Consider the following 21177-nt stretch of genomic DNA (forward strand, 5'->3'; position numbering starts at 1 on the left):
TTTTGGCACAATAATGTTGACTCAGGTACAGGACTCTTCTAGGTTTGCCATTTTCAAAAACATTGTTGGCTCTATGAACCCACAACATTTATCCCTTGTAGATTTGTGTCATCATCTCCTCAGTAGGCATATAGAACTCTTCTAAAGAAAAGAAAAACTGTAATGAGAGAAAAGGGAAAGGAAGGAAGGGTAAAGGAAAAAATATATACATACACAAGACAGTTAAGATAGTTACACAGCTGGTTTTTCTTGGTTCATTGAGGGGAAAGTCTTGTGCTAGTAACTTTCTGGACAATATTTCATCTTATATCTTGTGCTTTGAGCAACTACTGTGAATATGCAATGTGCAATATGCAGTATGCAATGTGTTGATTATTGTTATTCTCCTACTAGCCTGTTTTGAAACTGTTTTATTTCTTGCTTTTTAAAAAAAATTTTAAAAAAGAACTCTTCTAGCAGCACAGAGTAATTTTCAAGCAAGAAATCACATTTCAAAAAGAAAAATAAATGACTTAGAAAGGAAACCCTAAAATTTTATAAAGTCCTACTGATGAATTTTAAAATCACACTCATTTCAAAATGACAGATTGAAGCTTAAAATCAACTGAGAAACAATTGCTGTTCAGTTGGCTACTTTTAAATATAGGATGGTGGTTAAAAAGCATCACCCACCCCCTCACCTAAAAAATAACATATCCTTGACCCTTGGTTTGTTCTGTTAATTCAGTATAAACCTGCTGTCAGCTGAAAATCATTCCCACTTTGCTGGGGTCACCTAAAATCCCTTGCAAATGCATGCTTGCATAGGAGCACAGAGTCCTGGCTCTGTCACAGAGGGCCTGTACTGTGGAGTTGCTGGAAAAGATGTCAGGCCCCATGCACAGGAGCTTTTAGCCCTTACTGTTTTCCACTGGGTTTCCATCCCTTGAATACCCGGATGTAACCTGGAGAAGGTGACAAGGTTCTGATGCTACTTTCTACTGCTCCCTGTATGGTGTGGTGGTGGTGGTGTGTGCATGTCTGACTGTCTGTCTGTCTGCCAGGGGCAGCAGTAAAGAGGCACCTACTTTCATTGGGTCACCAGGTACTAGGAGAGAAACAGTCAAGAAAAATGTGTACTTTTCAGATCCAGACAGACTCACTGGTCTTCAGGAGCCACCTGGATTAGATCTTTTCTTTTTAAGCTTTAATTAAGAACTATTACACTGTCCTAAAAAAGAAAAAAAAGGAGCCATGGTCCAGTGACTATTGCTGGACATTGTTCCTACTGAGTAATCCCAGCCCGAAGCCTTTCCCCAAATGTCTGCAAGGCAGCAAAGTGTTTGAATAGGGGCATCTGTACGTACCTTAGTGGCTCTTGGTCTGTGTTCCTGTGATGAGTTCAGGATGTTATGTTTTCATCTTCTCTCTAAGTCCATATGCAGGAGTTTTTGTTCCCCATCTCAGTATTTGTACTCTTGTCCTTGCTTCACAGAAACCCCAAACTAGAATGGACTCAGCAAAGAGAAATCCACCAAATATATGATTACAGGGTCACAGCAACGCATAGACACATAGACGGTACTTCCCACATAGATGGTCTTCTGCTCGAAGACCTGAGGGTGTAGAGCTCCCATCATGCTTGAAAACTGAGCCTTAGAAGTGGGCATCAAACACATTTGGTCACATTTTAAAGCCAAAGCACATCCTCAGAAACTAGTGTCTTCCCTCTTATTCTTTTGACTCCACCCAAAAGAAACCCTCACCCCTGAGATTTATGCCTCAGGAAGCCTCTTGAGAACTGAGATTTCTAAAGCCCTAATATGCAGAATCTTGTGAAGGAAAACCAGTCGGTCCTGCTCATTGGATCTGGATGGTCCCAAGAGTGGGATGAAGATGTAAAGGCAGCTGGGTCTGATGACTTGAAGGTCTTGCTGAGTCCTCCAGGAAATGAGCCATGAAGGCAGAGAAAGTGATGGCTATATCTCCCCTCTGTGCTCAAGTGTGACCCCATGTCGTTGTCTATAATTGTTGGTGCAGGTTTAATATGTACAGATGGCCCTGTTCAAGGTACTGAAAGATGTCCACTTTCTGTGACTTCTTACTGTCATTTAGGGACCATGTTCCAAATAGCAAAAATGACAGCTTCTTAACTGGGTAGGTTCTTTCAAGAGAAAGAGCCATATGCTTTAATTTCTTTGTGGCATAGATGTGGCAGCCACCATGGTTCATCTTAGTACTTGTATAGGTAACTATTTTTTCCTTTGGGATTTGACCTGTTGGTTTCCACATTCTCCTGCTTGCTTCTCCATATTGGTCTCAGAGTCAAAACAAGGAGGATGGCATTAATATCCTGCATTTAGCCTTCTGTTGACTCTGCTTCCTCGGGATAAGGAGGAGAAATGCTGCTGAGCCACTCAAATACTTAATTATCCAGTTCTATCTACTAGGCTCTAGTCATTGAGGAGGGAGGGTGTCCCTCCATTCCCAGCATGCACTGCATCCTTGTGCCGCCATATTCTGCTCATGCTTCCTCTCAGCTTCAGTGCCTCATCTTTCTTCTCTTCCTCATCGTTGTCTGCTCATTGAGACTTCTCCCAGCAATTAGGCAGAGACATCTTCTGCTTCCAGAGCCCTTTGTTTTCTTTTGTCTTAACCCGGTTTTTAAATTCATGACCACAATGGCTGCAACTGACATGGCATTTCCACATGCTGGCCACTAACAAAGCAGCTACCATTTACTAATTCATTTATTTCTCTGAGCAACCACAGGAAGTAGTCATTATTTGTATCTGTAGGTGATGAGATCGAAGTCTTAAGAGATTAAGTTGCCGAATGTCACGTAAGATACTTAGAGCTGTGAAGCAAGTTACTTTCGCATATTTGTTGCCAGAAATTCAAATCTGGATAGACTCCTCTGTGAAGTGCAAAGCTACTCAAAAGTCAGAACTATGTTTTCCTGAAGTCTGTGTCCCCCAAACTAGTATAGTGCCTGTCCATGGAGAGGATACTTGGAGTTATTTATGGAATGAGTAGTAGTACAGACTATCCTGTTTGTATTCAGAGATATATTCCTCTTGAAGATTTAATTTAAGCCTTTAAGTTTTTAATCTATCAGAGGGGAGAAGTTGTGATCCAGGGGAAGCAGCTGCAGGGTAAGGAATGAGGGCAATGGTGCTGGGATGACCTGGTTCTAGATGTGTGTCCTGGTGGCACTCAAGTCCCAGGCATGGAAGGGTGCAATGGTACACTGCTCGTTCATTCACACCGTGCCTGAGTTCTCAATGCAGGTGTCACACACACAGGGGACAAGAATGCTGGGCTCCAGGACGACCAGTTCAGAGGAGTAATCTATAGGCACGAGGCTGCTTTCCCCTCACTCTTCCAGAAATAACAGGTTAGGATCAGACCACATGGTTCCTTGAGTTGTGTTCAGTGTGTCTGCGATCACAAAAGGCAGAAGGGCAGGAAAAAGCAAACAGGCATCATGTTAAACAGGCCACTTAGAAGAAAGCACTTTTCACATAGCTAACGTAGCCTTTACATTGGAGGCCAGCCTGATGGGCCTTTGTTGGATCAGCAGTCTTTTTATTCCTTTAATAAAAACTTTAATTTTAATATTTTTTGCTGCTCAATCAATTTTGATGAAAAAAAAACGCAAAATACCTTGGGGAAATCTGACCTGTGTCTAAGTTTCCATTACATGGTAGACGTGTGTGGGGTGAACTCACTGACCTGTCGTGCATGCTGAAAGGAAGATGCTTTGGCTTCACTTGGGAGTGGGTTCAGATTCAGGGTCCCAGGTGGCTTTTGGGGTATGGCTGCATAGAGTTATCTACCTTTGCGCCACCCAGCTCTCAAGATCTTGGGTTCCTTTGCCACCACGTTCTTTCCAAAGAGTCCTCATAAGCTTTGTCGCCAAAATGTTAAGGATGTTGATACTTAACTGTCTGTGCCTTATCTGACCGGCCTCGGCTCTGCTTCTATAATGAACCGTCACTCCAGGAAACCATGGTGTGTATCCTTACGTCACCGATGCTTCCCTCCTCCTGAATTTTCAAAACACCTTAACAATTGTGGTTGATGTTAAAAACTCTCATGAGGTTATTTGCTGAGGCACAAGACACTGAAAATACACACACAGGGTGTCAGGGAAACTGTCTCATCAGAGTAACAACCTGGTCTGTTCCCCTCCTCTCCTGTCTCTACCCCTCACCCCAAAGCTGCCTCTTGTGTGTAATGCCCGCGCTGTGTACGGTGTTCTGTTTATAGTGGTTTGAACCTTTTTCTGCCCCTGTCTCTTCATTGCTGAAGTAACTCACCTCTCTCATATCGACTCTTACCCAGGAGCCGCACAGCAGACTCTTTGATGTAGGTCTTTTCTGCATGGCAGCTAAGGCCAAGCTGTGGTTTTCATTGCATGATGCAACCTCACCCTTTTGGTTGTCGCCTCCAGGTTAAGCAGTCTCTTTCCCTGCACTACCCATGCATGCAGCGTGCTTCCCCCCGGTTGGCCCTGAATGTAGCGAGCACAAGATGCATGCTTGGAATTAAAGCGACGAACATTCCAAGCCACTGAAGCACTGGAATATGGGACTCTCCCCAGACGTCCTTGTGGGCCCCTGATTTCCTGAGATAGTGCAGACGCCGCTCTTTCCCTTGAAAATTCAAGGCTAGCACATTGGGAAAGACAGAATGAATCTATCGGTAGGCTTGAACTAAATAAATGCTAATAGTGACAAAGAGATCAGAAGCAAGGGTCAGTTTTCCAAGTAGTAACTCAACTGATGATCATTCCTGCACATTCCTAGCTTTGTGTGGATGTGATCAGTATCACAATTCCTTTTACATGTTTTTCTGAACAACCTCTCCTGGTATAGGTTTGCATAGATCTAATAATCACCTTTGAAGCTAAATGCCCTGGGAAATATAATCGTTTGTCTTTCTCATAGTTTATTGTGCTTAGGAATATCATTAATTTTCCTTTAAAAGGCATAAACTAGTAATACTATAAAAGAGTATTATATTCATCAAAGCATGTTGGCCCTGCATTCAGCATTATTGATTAGTAACTGTGATCATTTTCTCTCCTTGGTAAAATACAATTTTTTGCCTTAATGATGTTTACTGACTTACGAGTACTTTCTTTTCTTTTTTCTTCTTAACATGTATACTTTTTTCTCCTGTGTATTCTCAGAATGGACTTTTGTGAAACATAAATGATGGGATTTGTTTATTCCCCTGGAATTTTTTAGTTGGTGTTATTTCAAGTAAGTACGTACTTTACATTTTAGACAGACCTGGGCTAGATAGTGAGAAAAAGGACAGATGGGGCATTTTGCAATTCTGACAGTAGGAATGAGAATTCTTGATATGTTAGTTTGTCAGAGCCCCTCAACTAATGCTATGCACTTAAGCAATCAGAATAAAACAAAAACGAAGACTTGTTATTTTATTTTCCCTTGTGGATTGTGATGTCCTCAGTTCTGAGGTCTTGGTAGATTATATGCTCTCCCTGCACCTCCCATTCTACTAAATATATCCTATTCCCCCTATTGAAGTGAACTTTACTTAGCATCTCATGACATGTTCTTCTGGTTATCAGTACAGAGGTCTTCCAAGTGGGAACATTTCTCTTTCTGTAAGGAGCTTCAGTGGAATTAGAGTACAGACCTGTGTAGGCAGGTGATCCTGACCCATATGTTGAAATGCTCTCACTTCAGGGAGCTTTTATCTGGGGGCTTGGTAAAGGAAACATCTGATTCTCTTTGTGAGGTTCTTTAGAAAAGAAGCCTATTTCTCTTTCTCAGAAAAACAGTGCTTCCTAAAAAAAATGAAAGGATTTCTGAAACGGACAGTGAGAATAAGTGGATACATTCATAGAGACAAAGGAGAAAATCCTAAGAAATCAGCTTCCTGGGGGCATCCTAGGTTCCTCACAGAGATGTTTTTACAGTGATGGGGAAAAACAACCCTAGAGAAAAATCAAAGCTATGGCAATAGAATTAAAAAGAGGAACTGCAGGAGAAAGAAAGGGAAAAGAAACTTCACCTCAATGAGTGTGTCTTTCACAACATTCCTTTCTAACGTTGGATCTGAAACTCAAGTGGACACCATTGTTAGGGTAGTGTTATTTTTGTGGTGTGAGTAGGACAAAATTAATCCTGATAAGCAAATGATTTCCAGTGCTAACCAGAAACAGAAAAGAATGAAAAAAATGAAGGAAAAGAAATGTTCCAATAGTTAAGAAGTAGTTGAGACAGAAATTAGAAGAACATATGATTGCATAATCATAGAGCTTAACAAGTCAATACCATTCTCCCCACCCCTTAATGAAGGCAATTTGTTTCCAGAGGCAACTGGTCATGTCTGATTTCACAGCGTGGTGTTGGTCTCTGCCACTCAGGTTACTTTATGGTGTTCTTGAGAAATGACTCCCTCCTTGTCCTTAGCAGAGTCATGGCTACTAATCAGCAGCATGTCAGATTCTCCTTTTGGCTGTGAGGCTGCTGAGCTCTCAACAAAACTAAACAGGAATACCTGCAAAACATCCATGCCTCAGCTGTCAGTCAAAGACAGAGCTAAGACACAGCTACTTTATTTTCTTGAACAATAAAGGTATGATTATTTTCTGTGCTAGATATTTGAAAGACTTGTACCAGGTCTTTCCCTGTGTCTTCTTTTTAGAAATTCTTAACAACAACAGCAGCAGCAGCAGCAACAGCAACAACAACAACAACAACAACAACAGCAGAAACAACAAAACAACCACAGGATGTCAGAAACAAAGCTATCAGAATTATCTGTTAGCATCACATATAAGTTCACATGGATCTTTCAACAAATTGGTATCCTTGTGCTAAATATATATGTTATGTGATTGTTTTTTATTATTTAAAGTAAAGCAGTGGATAATGGAGTAACTATTGCTTTGCATAATTACATTTCTCCCCGAATATTTGCAAGCTTCCTCACATCAGTACCAGGCAGGTCTGCAGTAGTGGTAACCTTTATTAGTGTAGACATTGAATCAACTACCTGAATTCAGGTGTGGCAGGGAGGTAACACAGTTGGAACTGTCATAGAGTTCTTTATCTGCTGGCTGGTGTTGGAGTTCATTGAAGAGACTAGGAAAGGGACTTGACTCACCCACTCCTAACCTCCACATCTAATTAGACGGCCAGTTTTAGATTCACAAGATGCTGGGCTCGGCTTTAGTGTTTGTAGTTTTGGCTTCAAAACTTTTAAGTCCTCTTAGGAAGCCCCATAACAAGGTGGTAATGCCAAGTTCAGCCTGTCCAGGTGTGTTAGAATTATGCCAAGGGCAAGGAAGGTGACAAGGGAAGGGAGCATAGGATACAGATAAATAGAGACCTAGTAAATGACCAGTAACTGTTCAGAGCATCAAAGGAAAACACCTGAAAAAGAAGGATCAGACAGAAGAATTTTGATGTCTGCATCTAACTACAGCTCAAAGGAGTCACAATGACTTGAAAGGCTGTATGCAGTGGTCATCACAACCTACCTGCTTGATTTCATCCTTATGTCTAGTCTTTGGCAAACAGAGGGCCCATGCTTTCTTAAGGAGCCTCTGGTAATCTCTATGTGATTACGAGAGCTTCTTATTTGACAAGACCTGACACTACAGCACCTTGAAACTTTTCTCAGAGTTCTTGCTTCACAAGTAGTGATGCTATGCCATTGCTACTCAAGGGCTTAGAGCTGACTGCTGAGCATTACTAGCTAGAGATGATTTTTATGTCCCTCTTAGTAGATATGTGATAACACTTAGTAACCAGAGAAAAACTACCAGAGGCCAAAGGTATTGGTTGGATGAATCCTCCATTCTTGCCTAGATCTAAGTTTCTGCAAGTATGAGAAGAATGTGGCTCCTAGGGCCAAGGTGACCTGCACCACTTAGCAAGCTTTGTGTCTGGTTCCTTAGCTCTTCATTCAGAACTGAGATGTTTTCTTTCATTTCTTCTTTTCCCCATTTTCATCACTTCACCCAGGCTGTCCTATTTCATGGACAGACCCAGGGTGGGGCTGGATTGGATGGAAGGCAAACATTTGTACTGCAAAGCTGCGGACATGTATATGCACATAACCACATATATCACGTCATACCTATACATGGCTCATTGAAGAACCTGAAGAAGCTTCCCTCTGGTTTCTAGTATACGTGCATTAGTGCATATGAGTTTACCGCTATTTGAAGTATCTACTCCATACCTTCCCTTAGCTACAAAAATGAAAGTTTTACAAAAGAGGAGGTGTCCGACTCAGCGGAGGCAGAACAATGAGTGAGTAAAAGTCAATCAGTCGTAATTCCTCCAACAATTTAGTGAAAATAAATCAAGCAGCATTTGTTTGGCAAGACTGTGTTTTATATAACAGTTTAAATCTGATTTATTACATAAAAGTTTCTGGCAAATATGAGCACTAATTCTACTCTGATAACAACTGTGACTGAAATAATTGTAGTCTGTAGATAAGCTGGAGAAAATAAACATTAGTGGGTAGGTTGTCTTGGACAGCATTCTACGATCCCAACAGTGAAGGAAGGGATATTATAAAAGTAGAATTGCAAGAGATATTTGGAAGATGTATGACTGGTTCATCCCTTTGCCTGTCTTCTAGACCCACATTAAGCCAACAAATCATATGAGTTTCTTTCCTCTGCCTAAGACCTAAGAGAAAGAAAATACCCAGCCTACTATGGCCACTTATTAAAGTGACTCATAGCTTTCTCTCTCAGGAACTCTTGGTTGATTATTTAGTATTTATGGTACTATATAGCTGTCTTCATCAAAACATACTTTTCTCTGTTTCTTCTTTAGTACTATCCAAAATTAATACTAACATATAAAATCATACCAGATGTTAGTGAAATGTTCAATCAAGAGCTTATTGTACATCATTGCCTTTTTGGGGACTTCTCATAAGCAGCTACTGCTATTATCCCTATTGTTGCTACTTTAGTTTTAAACATAACCACCAGTTATTGAGAGCTTGTCATCTGATTTCATGCCTTCAACAGCCCTTTAAATTTGTATATTTATCTCCAGATTATGAATGAGAAAATCAAGGGTTGGAGGGGTCAAATTATTTGCCCAAGATAATACACCTTGTAAGTGACAGAGCTGGAATTTCAATTCATCCATCAAACTCAAGTCTACTTGTCTGCTGATTGTTATTGTTATTGAGGTTGATGTATAGTGCTCACATTTTGCTTTAGATCTAGGTGCATTAGGGGATAAAAAAAGATATAGAATGAAGATTTTAAAAAAAGAGAGTCTAAGCACAAATAAAATGTTGAAATCTTGAAAGAAAATTTAGAAGAGCTCCATAAGAAAGTGACAGGGATCGTATTACTTCAGTTTCTTGGAAACAAATCATCTGTGTGTTTCATCGAGACATCCAGTGTGTAAGGAACTGACATGTTTTGTTCTCTCCATTAACAATGTATGTCACTTCCTTTGTTTCCTAGAAGAACGCTTCATTCTTAGGAATTCATTCTCAAGGAGACACCCTGCACCATACACTTGCTCTGAAGTCTGTTGCTATTACTATGCTAGGTTTCTCCATATTACTCAAGATTACAGAGCACATAAGATTTCAGAGAGTTGTGAGTGTTTATATACTTCTTCTCTGTATGCTTCATTTCAACACAGTTCTACTGGTGAATGTGCTTATGGCTATTGGATCACATCTCATCATCTGAGTGGAGGCCTAATTAGAAGCTGTTGTCAGAAAGATTAATAGACTTACTGATACAAATGATAACTGAGGGCTTCCTGGCAAAACCATTTAACCAGTGGGCTTGAAATCGTGAGAGATCAATACTATAGAGTAACAAAAAGTGTTTTTGGTTCACATTAGAGCCTTAATAATGTCCAAGAAAAGTGTTTTCAGATTAAAAAGGAGCCCATTTTGATGCCATTATCATTAGTATTGATTAGTTATTGAACACAATCCACCTGTCAAACATAACAGCTTAGGCAATAACTACCTCAAGATGCTCTGGATAAAGTCATAGTATTAGTCAACAGAACAGACTTAATTCTGTTTGGTAAAATTAATAAAAGCATCCACAATGTATGAATATCTGTGTCACCTACTGTGGACAATAAAAGAACCACTGCGGGAAGTATGACCTGTTAAGTACACACCTCTGGCCAGGTAATTAAAATGAGGCATCAAAAAAGTGAAAACATACAAAACTTACATCTGGAGTTCAGGCAAGACCTGAACAGTCCTGAGATGCCGTTCAATTTAGGAGACAATGTTTTAGAATAAATTTTATTCCTTTCTCAATCATTAGTCAGTCTCATGTCATTCATGCTAAGTCTATCACATTAGCTTGCAAGGTATTTTTTCTGAAAGCTAAAATTATGTAAATAACAATGTTGAGTTCTAAGTTGGAGTGCATTGCAAAGACTTGCCTCCCTTTTTAGATTAGTCTCATAACATTCTGTCTAGCAGGGGCTTTTCATTGGATTTGGTAGGCAGAAAAACTAAGACACTTAATCTGCTCAGTATTACGAGGAGAACTTCACGTCACCTAGATCTGGTGACTTCCTTTTTGGCCTTGGATAAATCTGCATGTCTGCATGGTGTCAGATTTACTCATTGTCTTGATTGGATACAATGGGGTACAAAGCTTATTGTCTAGGGCTGGGGATATAGCTCAGTGGCACAAGTGCCTGCCTGGCAAGTGCCAGGTCCTGAGTTCGATTCCTGGTACCAAAACAAAAAAACAAACAAGCTTATTTTCTAGTCCATAATTATGAGTGTTCACAGGATCTCTATGCTGTCAGCTTTCACTATGTTCATTCTTGCTCTAGAAGAGGGCAAGGGAAAATCAGAACACGTTGGTGGCCATTTCCCTTAAAGCAGATAGATAATGAAGAATTATCCCTATACAAGTAGAAGAACTTCCCCTCAACAGATGGCGTGAGTCTCCAGGATTCCATCACCACCTAGGGTCTCAGGAAGGACTTCTAGAGATTATTAATGAGCTACCTGGACCTCTTTTTTTTTTTTTTTTTTGGTTTTTCTCCGGTACCCGAAACCAAACTCATGACCTTGCGCTTGCCAGGCAGGTGCTTTGCCGCTGAGCTAAATCCCCAGCCCCTACCTGGACCTCTTTACAGAGGAAGGTTAGGTACAAATTGGACAGGCAGCTTCCTATGAACTTTCCCAGACTACCACATAGAGTTTACTAGGGCTATTTGACCTCTGTACACCAGTGCACCCCCTTGTTTTTGCACGAGTGTCATCTAAGACCATGTAGATAGCAGATACTCAGTCTTCTGGTGCTTCCTCTTTTCCAAGGAGGTCATGGTCCTGTAGAAAGGGGAGAGAGTACAACAGTGAGGCTATTGGGTCTCTGTCCCAACTCTGCCACTTAACTACATGATCTTGGGCAGGCATCTGCACCTCTGCTTTTCTGTCTGTAAATTGAAGCTTTTTGTTTTGATACCTGGAATTGAACTCAGGACCTTGCACTTGCCAGGCAAGTTCTTATGCCACTGAGCTATATCTCCAGCTGAAGTTTTTTTAAACAAAAGATGTTTTATTTTGCCTTGTTTTGAGGACCAAATGCAACAGTATGAGTAAACTTTATACAGTTGCCAGGTGTTGCTATATTGACTTGAAAACCTGAAGTGAACTGGTTGGGGAAGTTTAGAATTCCAGTACTGAGAAAAATCCAGAGACTGGAGCAATCAGTAAGGGTACAAGTCATTTGATTGGTCAAGTGGCCCTGAAATCTGCCTGACTTTTGAACACAATGAGAGGAGAGCATTTGAAGAGGCCATAACAAAATCATAGATGTAGAAGTGGGATTACGTGAGTCATAGTCATGAGGTCATGAAGGCATGAAGTCATGGGAGCAGTGAAGCACAGTAGCAAATCACGAGGCAGATGTGGGTGAGGCTAGATTTTGGAGGTTCTTCACAGCCGGACTTAGAGCTGATGGATGAGACAGGAGGGAGCCATGATGTTGGATAAATGACATCTTTTAATTAAATTAATCTGGCAACATTGTGGAGGTGAGACAGGAGAGTCTGGAATAATTAAGCTTATTGAATTGATTCATGTCTGCAGTGCCGTGGGCTGAACTCTGCTGGTCCATAATCCTGATGGGAATTAAGAGAGCACCACTCAATTTAAAAGGGATAGCCACCGGAATGAGGAGAATTTGAATGTTTGAAATTATTTCACAAGGTGCTATTTATTGCTTCTCAGCCTGTCACTTCCCTATTAAATCATCTAGAATGGTGGTTGCTGTTGTTGCTGCTGTTGTTGTGGTGGTGGTCCTAAGCTGCTTAACACTTCTTTGTCCCTTATAAACCACAGTCTCCGTAACTCTTCCTCCTCTACACTTCATTTTTCATTTGAATCGGAAACTGACAATGCGCTCAGCAGGCACACTCTGTTAATTGAGATGTCCACTGGTGATGCTTGCTCGGTGGCATTGTAATTACTTGCCCGGTATCCTTTTAATTTTTTCCCCTCTTGTTCACATCTGAAACTGAAAATAGCTATTCAACCCTTTGATCTCAGCAATTAGTTAAGTGGTACGCAACTGGTTACCGGGGGCGGGCTTGCACACTCATTCATCTCTGTTCAGGTCCGGCAGGGAATTTCTGAAGCCACAACACCTAAAATTAGTGCATAGTTTCAAGAAAATTCTTCGGGAGCAATAGTTCTCAAAGCAGGGTCCCCAGCTGAGCAACATTGGCATCATTTGTGGAACTGTTAAAAAACCAAATTCTTAGGACCCTCTCACCTCAGACCTACTAAATCAGAAACTCTGAGAGGTTGGGGAAGCTAGCAAGTCTTTAAAGAATGCCTTCTCAGTGCGTACCAGAGTTTGAGAACCACTGCCTGGAGAAGCAGCTTCACAGATTTGGGTAAACAGGCTCTGGGAGGCAGGAAAACTTCAGGAACACTTGGGAAGGACAGAGGCTGAGAGCAAGGGTCAGTGCTTTCCTCTTGGAGATGACACGAGTATCCACAGAAACTACTATCAGCAGTGAGATTTTTGGCTTTGGCCTCATCTGCCCTGTGAAAGAAAACCTTGGTTAGCCTTTGCTTGGCCTACACCTTAGAAAGTCAGTCTCCAGGAAGAGCTATCTTTTCTATCTTCCCACTCAAGGCTCTTAATTGGAAATTATATTATTAAATAAGTGAAGAAAGAAGTTTATTTTCCATATTGGGTGAGACTCATTCATCTATGCACAGAGCATGCCCTTTCTTGACTGTCAGGCAGAAATCGGAGTTTACATTTTAACTTCTATGTTATGTTGAATGTTTGCCATATAAGAAACAACTCTTCAGTGAGGTTCTTTTGAAGGCTCTCACTCTAGCATCTTGATCAAAATGCTAAGTGTACTTAAGGCTTTAATATTACACTTCATCTGGGGATAGTGGGAGCCTAAGAATAGAAAGTCTATCAGTGACCAGGTATCTTGTCTGTTTTAGTTATTAAGTGGTTACTTAACCAGAGATGGTTTAGGATAAGTCAGTTTTCTACTACCAGAGGCATAACTATTGCTTTTTTGTTGTTGTTCTTAAAACACCACATTTTTTTTCTATCAACATGTGCCTACCCAAAGACTTTTCTGAATTGAGCATGCCTCAACAAAATGGCAGTCTAAACTTAAATATGTGACCCAGAGTCATTTTTTGTAGTTTTAAATAGTAGCATAATTTCTTTACTAGCTTTTGAAACTTCAGTGTATCTAGACAAGGAAACGCTCCTGCTTTCCACCAGAAGGAAGAGGAGTTTGTATCTCATTCTCCACCCTTCACTGAGCACTGATCATTAAGATAAAGTCTCTTGGGGAGAAAAATAAATCTTGGTTGGCCAACCCCTTGGTTATTGAATTATATATTCTCTTTTTAAAAGATCAATGGACTTCTCCATGGGTTGTTTCCATTTGGGGAATGAAATAATAAGGTTTTGGAATCTCCACACTCTGGTCTCTGACTGTGAGTCTCTGAACTGTGGGCACTTGGAGTATCTATCTCGGAGGGGATCCTGATAAACAGTTCCACTGCCACTTGAAAAGCCCAGCAGGACATTTCTCCTGGGGCTCTTGTGGCAAGCAAGAAATTGCTACAAGGGATATGGAATACATTCCCTGATTACTCAGGTCTTACTTGGGTCCTGAGGCCTGTCTCTGTTTTGTCCCAGTTTCCTGCCTATTTTCCCACTCCATTCATCTATCAGGCTGTGCTCCTATTGCCTGTGAGCTTCAATGGGACAAATAGCCACTCATGCCAGCTGTGTAGTTTACTTCTTGTGTTGTTTCAGCTTAAAGTCTAGGACTCAAGGAATGATAATGAGATGATGATTAAATCAGCTCTAAATTTTTGAAAGGATACTGGAGAAAAAGTTTATTATAGTTCCCACATTATTTTCTATAAATCGAGGATATTAAGGCATGTTTCTCAACATGGCGTCCTGTAGCTGTAAGCCCTTTCATTGTTGAGTTTGGGTATGGGCAATAGAAAAGGGGACAAGAGAAATGATGGAAGGCAAGGAACAATAGAAAGAAGTTGCTATAGCCTGATTGCTTATGCTTCTTTGAATATCTACTTCCATTTCTCTTAACCCAAAATATCCTCAGTGATATTGAGCTATCAGCTTAGCAAATACTTTTCCAATCAGTTGTATTCCAAGGGCAGCACCAACGTAATCACAGAGATATGGACTTAATAGGAGACAGAGTACTCATGAGATCCCACCAAAATGCCACCAATAACTACACCAAGGACTATCGTGAGGATAACAGTAAGATTATGGTTTGGCTTCCGTAAAGTGATAGTGGGTTTTCCATGACAAATTTAGGAACCAAACCTTTCTGCCTACTTGATGTCGTACACACACACACACACACACACACACACACACACACACACACACATACACACACTAACTCACTCACTCACTCGTTTTTTCAGAAGCATATCTTGCCAGCAGCTCCTGTAGCAGAGCCACACTGTTCAGTCAGTCCTTGAAATCTATAGTGGATGTTTTAGTCAACCTTCACGCACTTCTTTTTATTGAAAGTATGGTGACTAGGAACCCTAATACCTGTACAACTGTGGATCTTGCTCTTAAAACAGAACAAAGCACTACCTGGGCCAAGAATTGCAGAAGTATCTAAAATTAATACGTGTGTAGGAGACCAGGCAAAGAGGAGTGGTAGGCTGTGATGTTGACCTCCTGCTTCCTTTGGCATTGGACTAACCAAATGCCATCTTGACTTTCCTCCCAATTCTCTACCTTAGAGAAAACCTGCAGTTTCATTTTCTTTGCAAATGAACTGTTTTTCAGTGCTGTTTTTATTCCGCCTGCTTAGTTTGTACATGCAAATATAGGTTTCTTTTCCTGCTTGTTTAGAGGTTTACCATGGATTTGTGGTTTGGGAGATGACAAAGGGCATGTTTGACTTGTAATCGAGCTCAAGAATGGAGAGGTCCAGTGCATGTAACATGATCGGAGATTCGCACAGACTGACTTCCATGCCTCCAAGTGGGCCCCGCATTCCCGAACTGCACAGATTCCTGCCTGTTGAACGGCCAAGCACTGTCCTTACGGAAGTACAACTATACTAACTGGTATTGCATCCAGTGATTTCCAAAGTGCTGATGCTCGGAAATCCTTCATCCTGCACTTCCTTCTCCAGCTAGCTGTTTGCTATAGGGAGAGATTCATGTTCCTAGCCAGCTGGGGGAACCTGCTTCCCAGGTTTGCCTTTCTCCCCATATTCTCTCTCCTTTCCCTCCCCTCACATAACTAATGTTTCTGGCCTGGATGTTATCATGTGTATCCTGATAACAGAATACCATGAATTTTCATTCTCAGCTTTGAGATGTTTAAGAGGCTTTCCTGCTTCCCATCCCACCCAGATCCTGGGATTTCTCACTTGCTGATCCTCGATCAGTTTGAGGCAGGAAAGCACACAGAAGCCACATACCAGTTTGTATAGTCGTACCCTTTGGAACTGCCTACTACTGAACCGGTAGAGTTTGCTGGGGGTGCTCACTGGCTGCTTGACACCACACAAAGCCAATTAACCTGCATGCCGAAAAGAAAAAAAGAAAAAGAAAAAATTAACCCTTAGAGTACTGCTTCAACATTTTGGTTTAACAGACTTGAACTTTACCAGTGGGCAATGCTCCCTTCCCCAGATCAGAGTGCCGCGCAGCAAGTCCGCTCTTAGTGCAGCCAGTACATTCACCAGGATCCTCTCCACCACAGCTTTATTGAGATGCTCCTGGGCCTTTTGTTAATCCACTGTTGACTTTTACAAGATCCAAAACACAGCCACTGTGTTTCATGGAAAATGGGCTCCACTACCAACGCGCTGGAGGGCACGAGGGGGCTGATTGTTAGCCTTCTTGTATGTCCTCTCAAGGAAAGAAGTCAGTTCTTTAAGGGTTAATATGAAATCAAGGAATTTGGTGGTCTCTCCTGCTTGTCCTTCCTCCAAGGTGTCTGCATGATACTCTTTAGATTTTTAGTTCAACTGTTGAATGATAATTTAAAAAAAAAATGTATATGAAATTACAAAAAAAAAACAACAACTCCCCAAAGCAAATGAAGGAACAAAACACGGAATGATTGAATGGAAAGCCCCTGGCAATGCTTGCTTGATTATCCCAGGGGGGTAGAAAGACCAAATGTTTTATTTGATGAACGTTCATTTTGTCCTCTACCCTGTACACCACCTCTTCTTAGCGTTGTGAAGATGTAATGATGCTTTTCATTTACTTCTTGCTTTTTCTTTTTCCTGTCTAATAGCCCAATAGAATCCTGCCAGAATTTCTACAAAGATTTCACATTACAGATCGACATGGCTTTCAACGTGTTCTTCCTTCTCTACTTTGGCCTGCGGGTAAGTTTGGCAATATGGCTCAGTCCTGCAGTGAGATATTCCCAGGCTTATTCCCCGGGATCGCCCCCAGCCACATGTGCTCTTTTGGGCAAGGTGAAGCCCAGTGTTCCTGTGATAAACAACGCCCCTGCTCTCTGATTTCCAGACAATGAGGGATCCCTACCCTTAGCTCTGTTTTCTGGAATACTTTGTTAATTTTATTTCAAAAGGGAGAAACAGGGATTGAAAGTGATGATCTCTACTGGCCCACTGTTCAAGCATGAATATTGTTCCCTTCAAAACAAAGAAACAAGAAAACTTTTCAGGACTGGGGCTGTAACTTAGAGACTGAGGGCTTGCCCAGCCTGAGCTAGACTCTTCAGCTCTTAAAGTTCAGTGCAGCAGTGCTCACTCGGCTGGGGAGCAATTGGAAAGATGAACCAATAAGACAGACAGATGGACAGATGGAATTTTGGGCTTGGAGGATGTATTCTAAACTCTGTTTATAAGAGGTGTTATACAACATCTGAATTACAGAGATGTGTGTGAGTTAATGTACATACATGTGCTTTACTTACAAATTTTTTGGTTACATTAGAGAATCCAAAGAAGATAAGGTTACTGAACCATCCCTCTAAGGGTATTAGAAACTACAGAAAAATATGTTGCCTGATCCTTTTCCAATGCTAACATAGCATATAGTCACTCTACAAAAGGCTACATAGCCAACAAAATAAACGTGTTATTCAAGTATGAGAAGAACATAATAGCTCTTCTAAACCTCCCCAGAAATCCTAAATTTACTGTTTGGTAAAAGAATAAACATTGAATGCTGGCACTGTGCCTCTCATTTTTTCCCTTTATTTCTTCTTTCCCCCAGTTCATTGCAGCCAATGATAAGCTGTGGTTCTGGCTGGAAGTGAACTCTGTAGTAGATTTCTTCACGGTCCCTCCCGTGTTTGTGTCTGTATACTTAAACAGAAGTTGGCTTGGTAAGTCGATCCTTTTTGCTTTTACTGGTTCCTGAGCTCTGGTTGAAATAAAGAGTCTAGGGTGGGTTGGAGGCTGGGCTATTCCTGTACAGAGAAGTTTTATGCATTAATGCGAGCAGTTCTCATCTACTTTTTGAAGTTGATGGTGACACCTCTGTTTGAGGTACTTGTCCAGAGGGACTTGCGCAAATGGTGCTTCAGGTAATGTAGTTTTTTCATTGTTGAAACCCAGTGGTCATCACTGTCACAGCCAGGACATCTGTGTACATGGTCCTGTCATTTCTCATTGAGGAGTGTGGAGCCATAACTCGTTAAAGCTGCACATAGGAACAAGTCCAACTTGCCAAGTGGCTGGTTCAGGTGTCCCAAAAGTCTTGCTGTCAGGGTTAGTTTCTATCTGCTGTCTAGTTTTACGAAGAGCGGGTCCTGCTTGGCCTATTTATAGTTACAGATTCCTTTGTGAGGCAGGATAAGGAGAAGCTTCTCAAGTTTCCTCTCAGATGACAAGAGGCTGAAATTCGTTCCTGTGTAGAGAGTTTTTTCTGATGCTATGCTCAGCAGGTCACTTCCTGTATCTATTCAAGACATCACTTCCTGTCTTTGCTCTGAGGTCACTTCCTGTATCTGCTCAAGAGGTCAGTTCATATCTATGTTCAGAGGTTACTTCCTGTATCTTCTCAAAAGGTGACATCTTTGTCAAGTGGGAAAAGTAACTTGCTCAGTGGATGGTCATGGCAGTCAAGGACTAGAAGTAACAGTTTACAAAGTTGTCTCTGTTTAATTTTTTTCCATAAGGTCAAAGTGTTTCCACTGCCATGGGGTCTACTAGGGAAGAAAGGAGGACATTTTTGGATTTCCTTTTGTTTTTACTTTGAGGACTTGTTTGGCTTAATTTTTTCAAGGTAACATGTATATATTGTGATTAATGAAAATACTCAAAAGATATACCAAGAAAATATTAATCATTTTCATCTGTCTCAGACCTCTGCTGAGATGCTTGGTGTTAATAGACTTCCACATCTTTCTTACATGCTTATTCTACCCCGAACAAACACACATATTCATACACATAAAACACTGTGATAAAGGTATAAGAAACTATTAAATAATCACATTGTACTGCAGTTCGGTGCTTCTTACTGATACATGATAGACATCCCTTCAGCTCTACTATAAATTCATTTAATAAAATTTTATAACAGTTGTGTAAAATTCCATCCTTTGTGTCACAGTACACCCAGCCATCATCCTCATGATGGACCAGCTAATATAGTTGTATAACTCTTATTTCTACAGATAATTCCACATTCCTGGAAAAAGAATTGCTGAGGCAATGAATATATATATTTTATTTTGTAGATATTGCTTGATAACATTCCAAAACTGTTGCATCAAGATATGCTTCCACATAACAGGATGCCTGGATGTTGTTGCTAGCAGTGTGAATTTATTACATACCTAATGTCAAATATTTTTAAAGTAAGCATCTTTCATAATAGTGTCTGTGGTAATCACATATATACACAGACATATATGTCTGTACGTACATGTGTGTGTCTCTGTATCCTTATAAGGGTTTTTAAAAATTAGTTTTCTCAGTAGAAGTGTATTCTCTTGCTTAATGGAAAAGTTCTCTTGTTCTATCTGAGATATGCTTGCTTAGATGGGATTTGGTTTTCCAGCCAGAATGGTGAGACCCTTAAAGCTACGTGCAACTCAGGAGCATGCTGAGAGGAAGCTACGTGGAGCTGTGCCCCAGCTTCATCAGTCTATCAGTTAGCTACTTTTGAGACATGGGAAACTCAGTTTTCTTCATGTAACCTGTTTTTTCCCTCTATAAGATAAACATTGGGCTAAATGGCCCCTCAGGCTCTCTCAGCTCAGAAAGTCTTTACGACTTGAGTCAGTAATGAGAAGTTTCAGAACGACAACTTCATGATATTTTTCTTGTTGAACTCAGTTCGTGCCAAATTTGTGCTCGATCACCAAAAAGTTCGAGAACTGAACATATTTTTCCCACAAAAAATAATGGAAATTCAAATAATTGGTTCTGAGGCCCCAAAGTTGTAAATTCATTTTTCCAGGACTTTTAATAAGTTTTGCAATGATTTCTTTCTTTCACTCAATCTTGGTTCTCACAGTTTTCCTCCTGGCTTTACTGCTGGGATCACTAACTTCTTGTGGAGCCATGGTTCTGTTATTTTACTCAAATAAAGTACAAAAAAAGCACAAAGACAAATGTTTGAATGCACGAACACAAGCACCACATACTGTCTGTGTGAGGGCGGCACTTAGACCCAAGCATCACCCCTTTGCGTCCATGGTGAGACACGACATGTGACACTCTTTCAGCAGTACAGGTTTTTTCTTTTTTTTGTTTTTTCTCCGGTACCGGGAACCGAACTCACGACCTTGCACTTGCCAGGCAGGCGCTTTTGCCGCTGAGCTAAATCCCCAGCCCCCTGTACAGGTTTTTTCAAGTTGGATTTTGGTTTGACTACCCAGCAGAGTTACAAACATTGCACAGATTTTTTTTTTCAAACTTTGCTGTTCAAGTAGTGGAAAGGAAGCTTGGAATCATGGGACTACCAAGGTATTACCGTAGATTGCTGGGGAGGAAGTGGAAGTTAGTGGCATGAACTTAGTGAAAATCATAGATAAACTCTTAAGTAAGGGTCTTCCTAAAACAAACTGTTGCTCAGAGTACAAACACATACCCATGTACACACGTGTTTACATATATACATCTCCACCTGCCCCCCAAACTCCAAATGGATGGGGAAGGGAGAGGAGAGGAAGGCATCTTCCTTCCTTTCCTGGCTGTGCTTCAATTCCTCTGGGCACTTGGACAACCACGCTGCTTATTTCTGGACCCTCACTCAGTTTTCCTATTTGAACAGTGGGGATTTGGGACTAAATCACCCCCCATTCTGCTTACTTCATGAATTTGAATTTTATGGTGTGTGTCCATTCTCTCCTGGCCCCCTGGGCCCTGGATGATCGTAGCAGCCCCTTCATGACTATGGTGGAGACTGCGACAAGCAGATCCTACCACAGTTAAAAGTGTGCAGCTGAGCTTCCTTGTTGCAGCAGTGTTCCCTAAACTATCATGGTATCAGGGGTACTTGGATACTTTTGAATCTATAGCCTCTATGTGGATGACTTAATCATGATGGTTGGAGGTGTGTTCTGATCTACTGACAAGATCTATTGGAGTCAACAGAAGAAGGGGAATCTTTTCTTTCCTTTTTTTTCCCCTTCCCTTCCCTTCCCTTCCCTTCCCTTCCCTTCCCTTCCCTTCCCTTCCCTTC

The 21177-nt window shown here is 41.1% G+C and overlaps 1 protein-coding gene across 2 annotated transcripts in view; it reads left to right on the top strand.

Moving 5' to 3' along the window:
- Nucleotides 1-21177, top strand: part of Kcnma1 (potassium channel, calcium activated large conductance subfamily M alpha, member 1) — a gene marked incomplete at its 5' end in the record, with an annotated part of 707467 nt that overhangs the window by 395945 nt on the left and 290345 nt on the right. For both annotated transcript variants that reach the window (XM_005389908.2, XM_013517024.1), the window contains 2 exon segments: nucleotides 16802-16895; nucleotides 17755-17866. In XM_005389908.2, the coding sequence (XP_005389965.1) occupies nucleotides 16802-16895; nucleotides 17755-17866 (206 nt within the window).

Source organism: Chinchilla lanigera, unplaced genomic scaffold (genome assembly GCF_000276665.1).
Source record: "Chinchilla lanigera isolate Chin_1 unplaced genomic scaffold, ChiLan1.0 scaffold00036, whole genome shotgun sequence".
In the NCBI taxonomy this organism is placed as follows: Eukaryota; Metazoa; Chordata; class Mammalia; order Rodentia; family Chinchillidae; genus Chinchilla; species Chinchilla lanigera.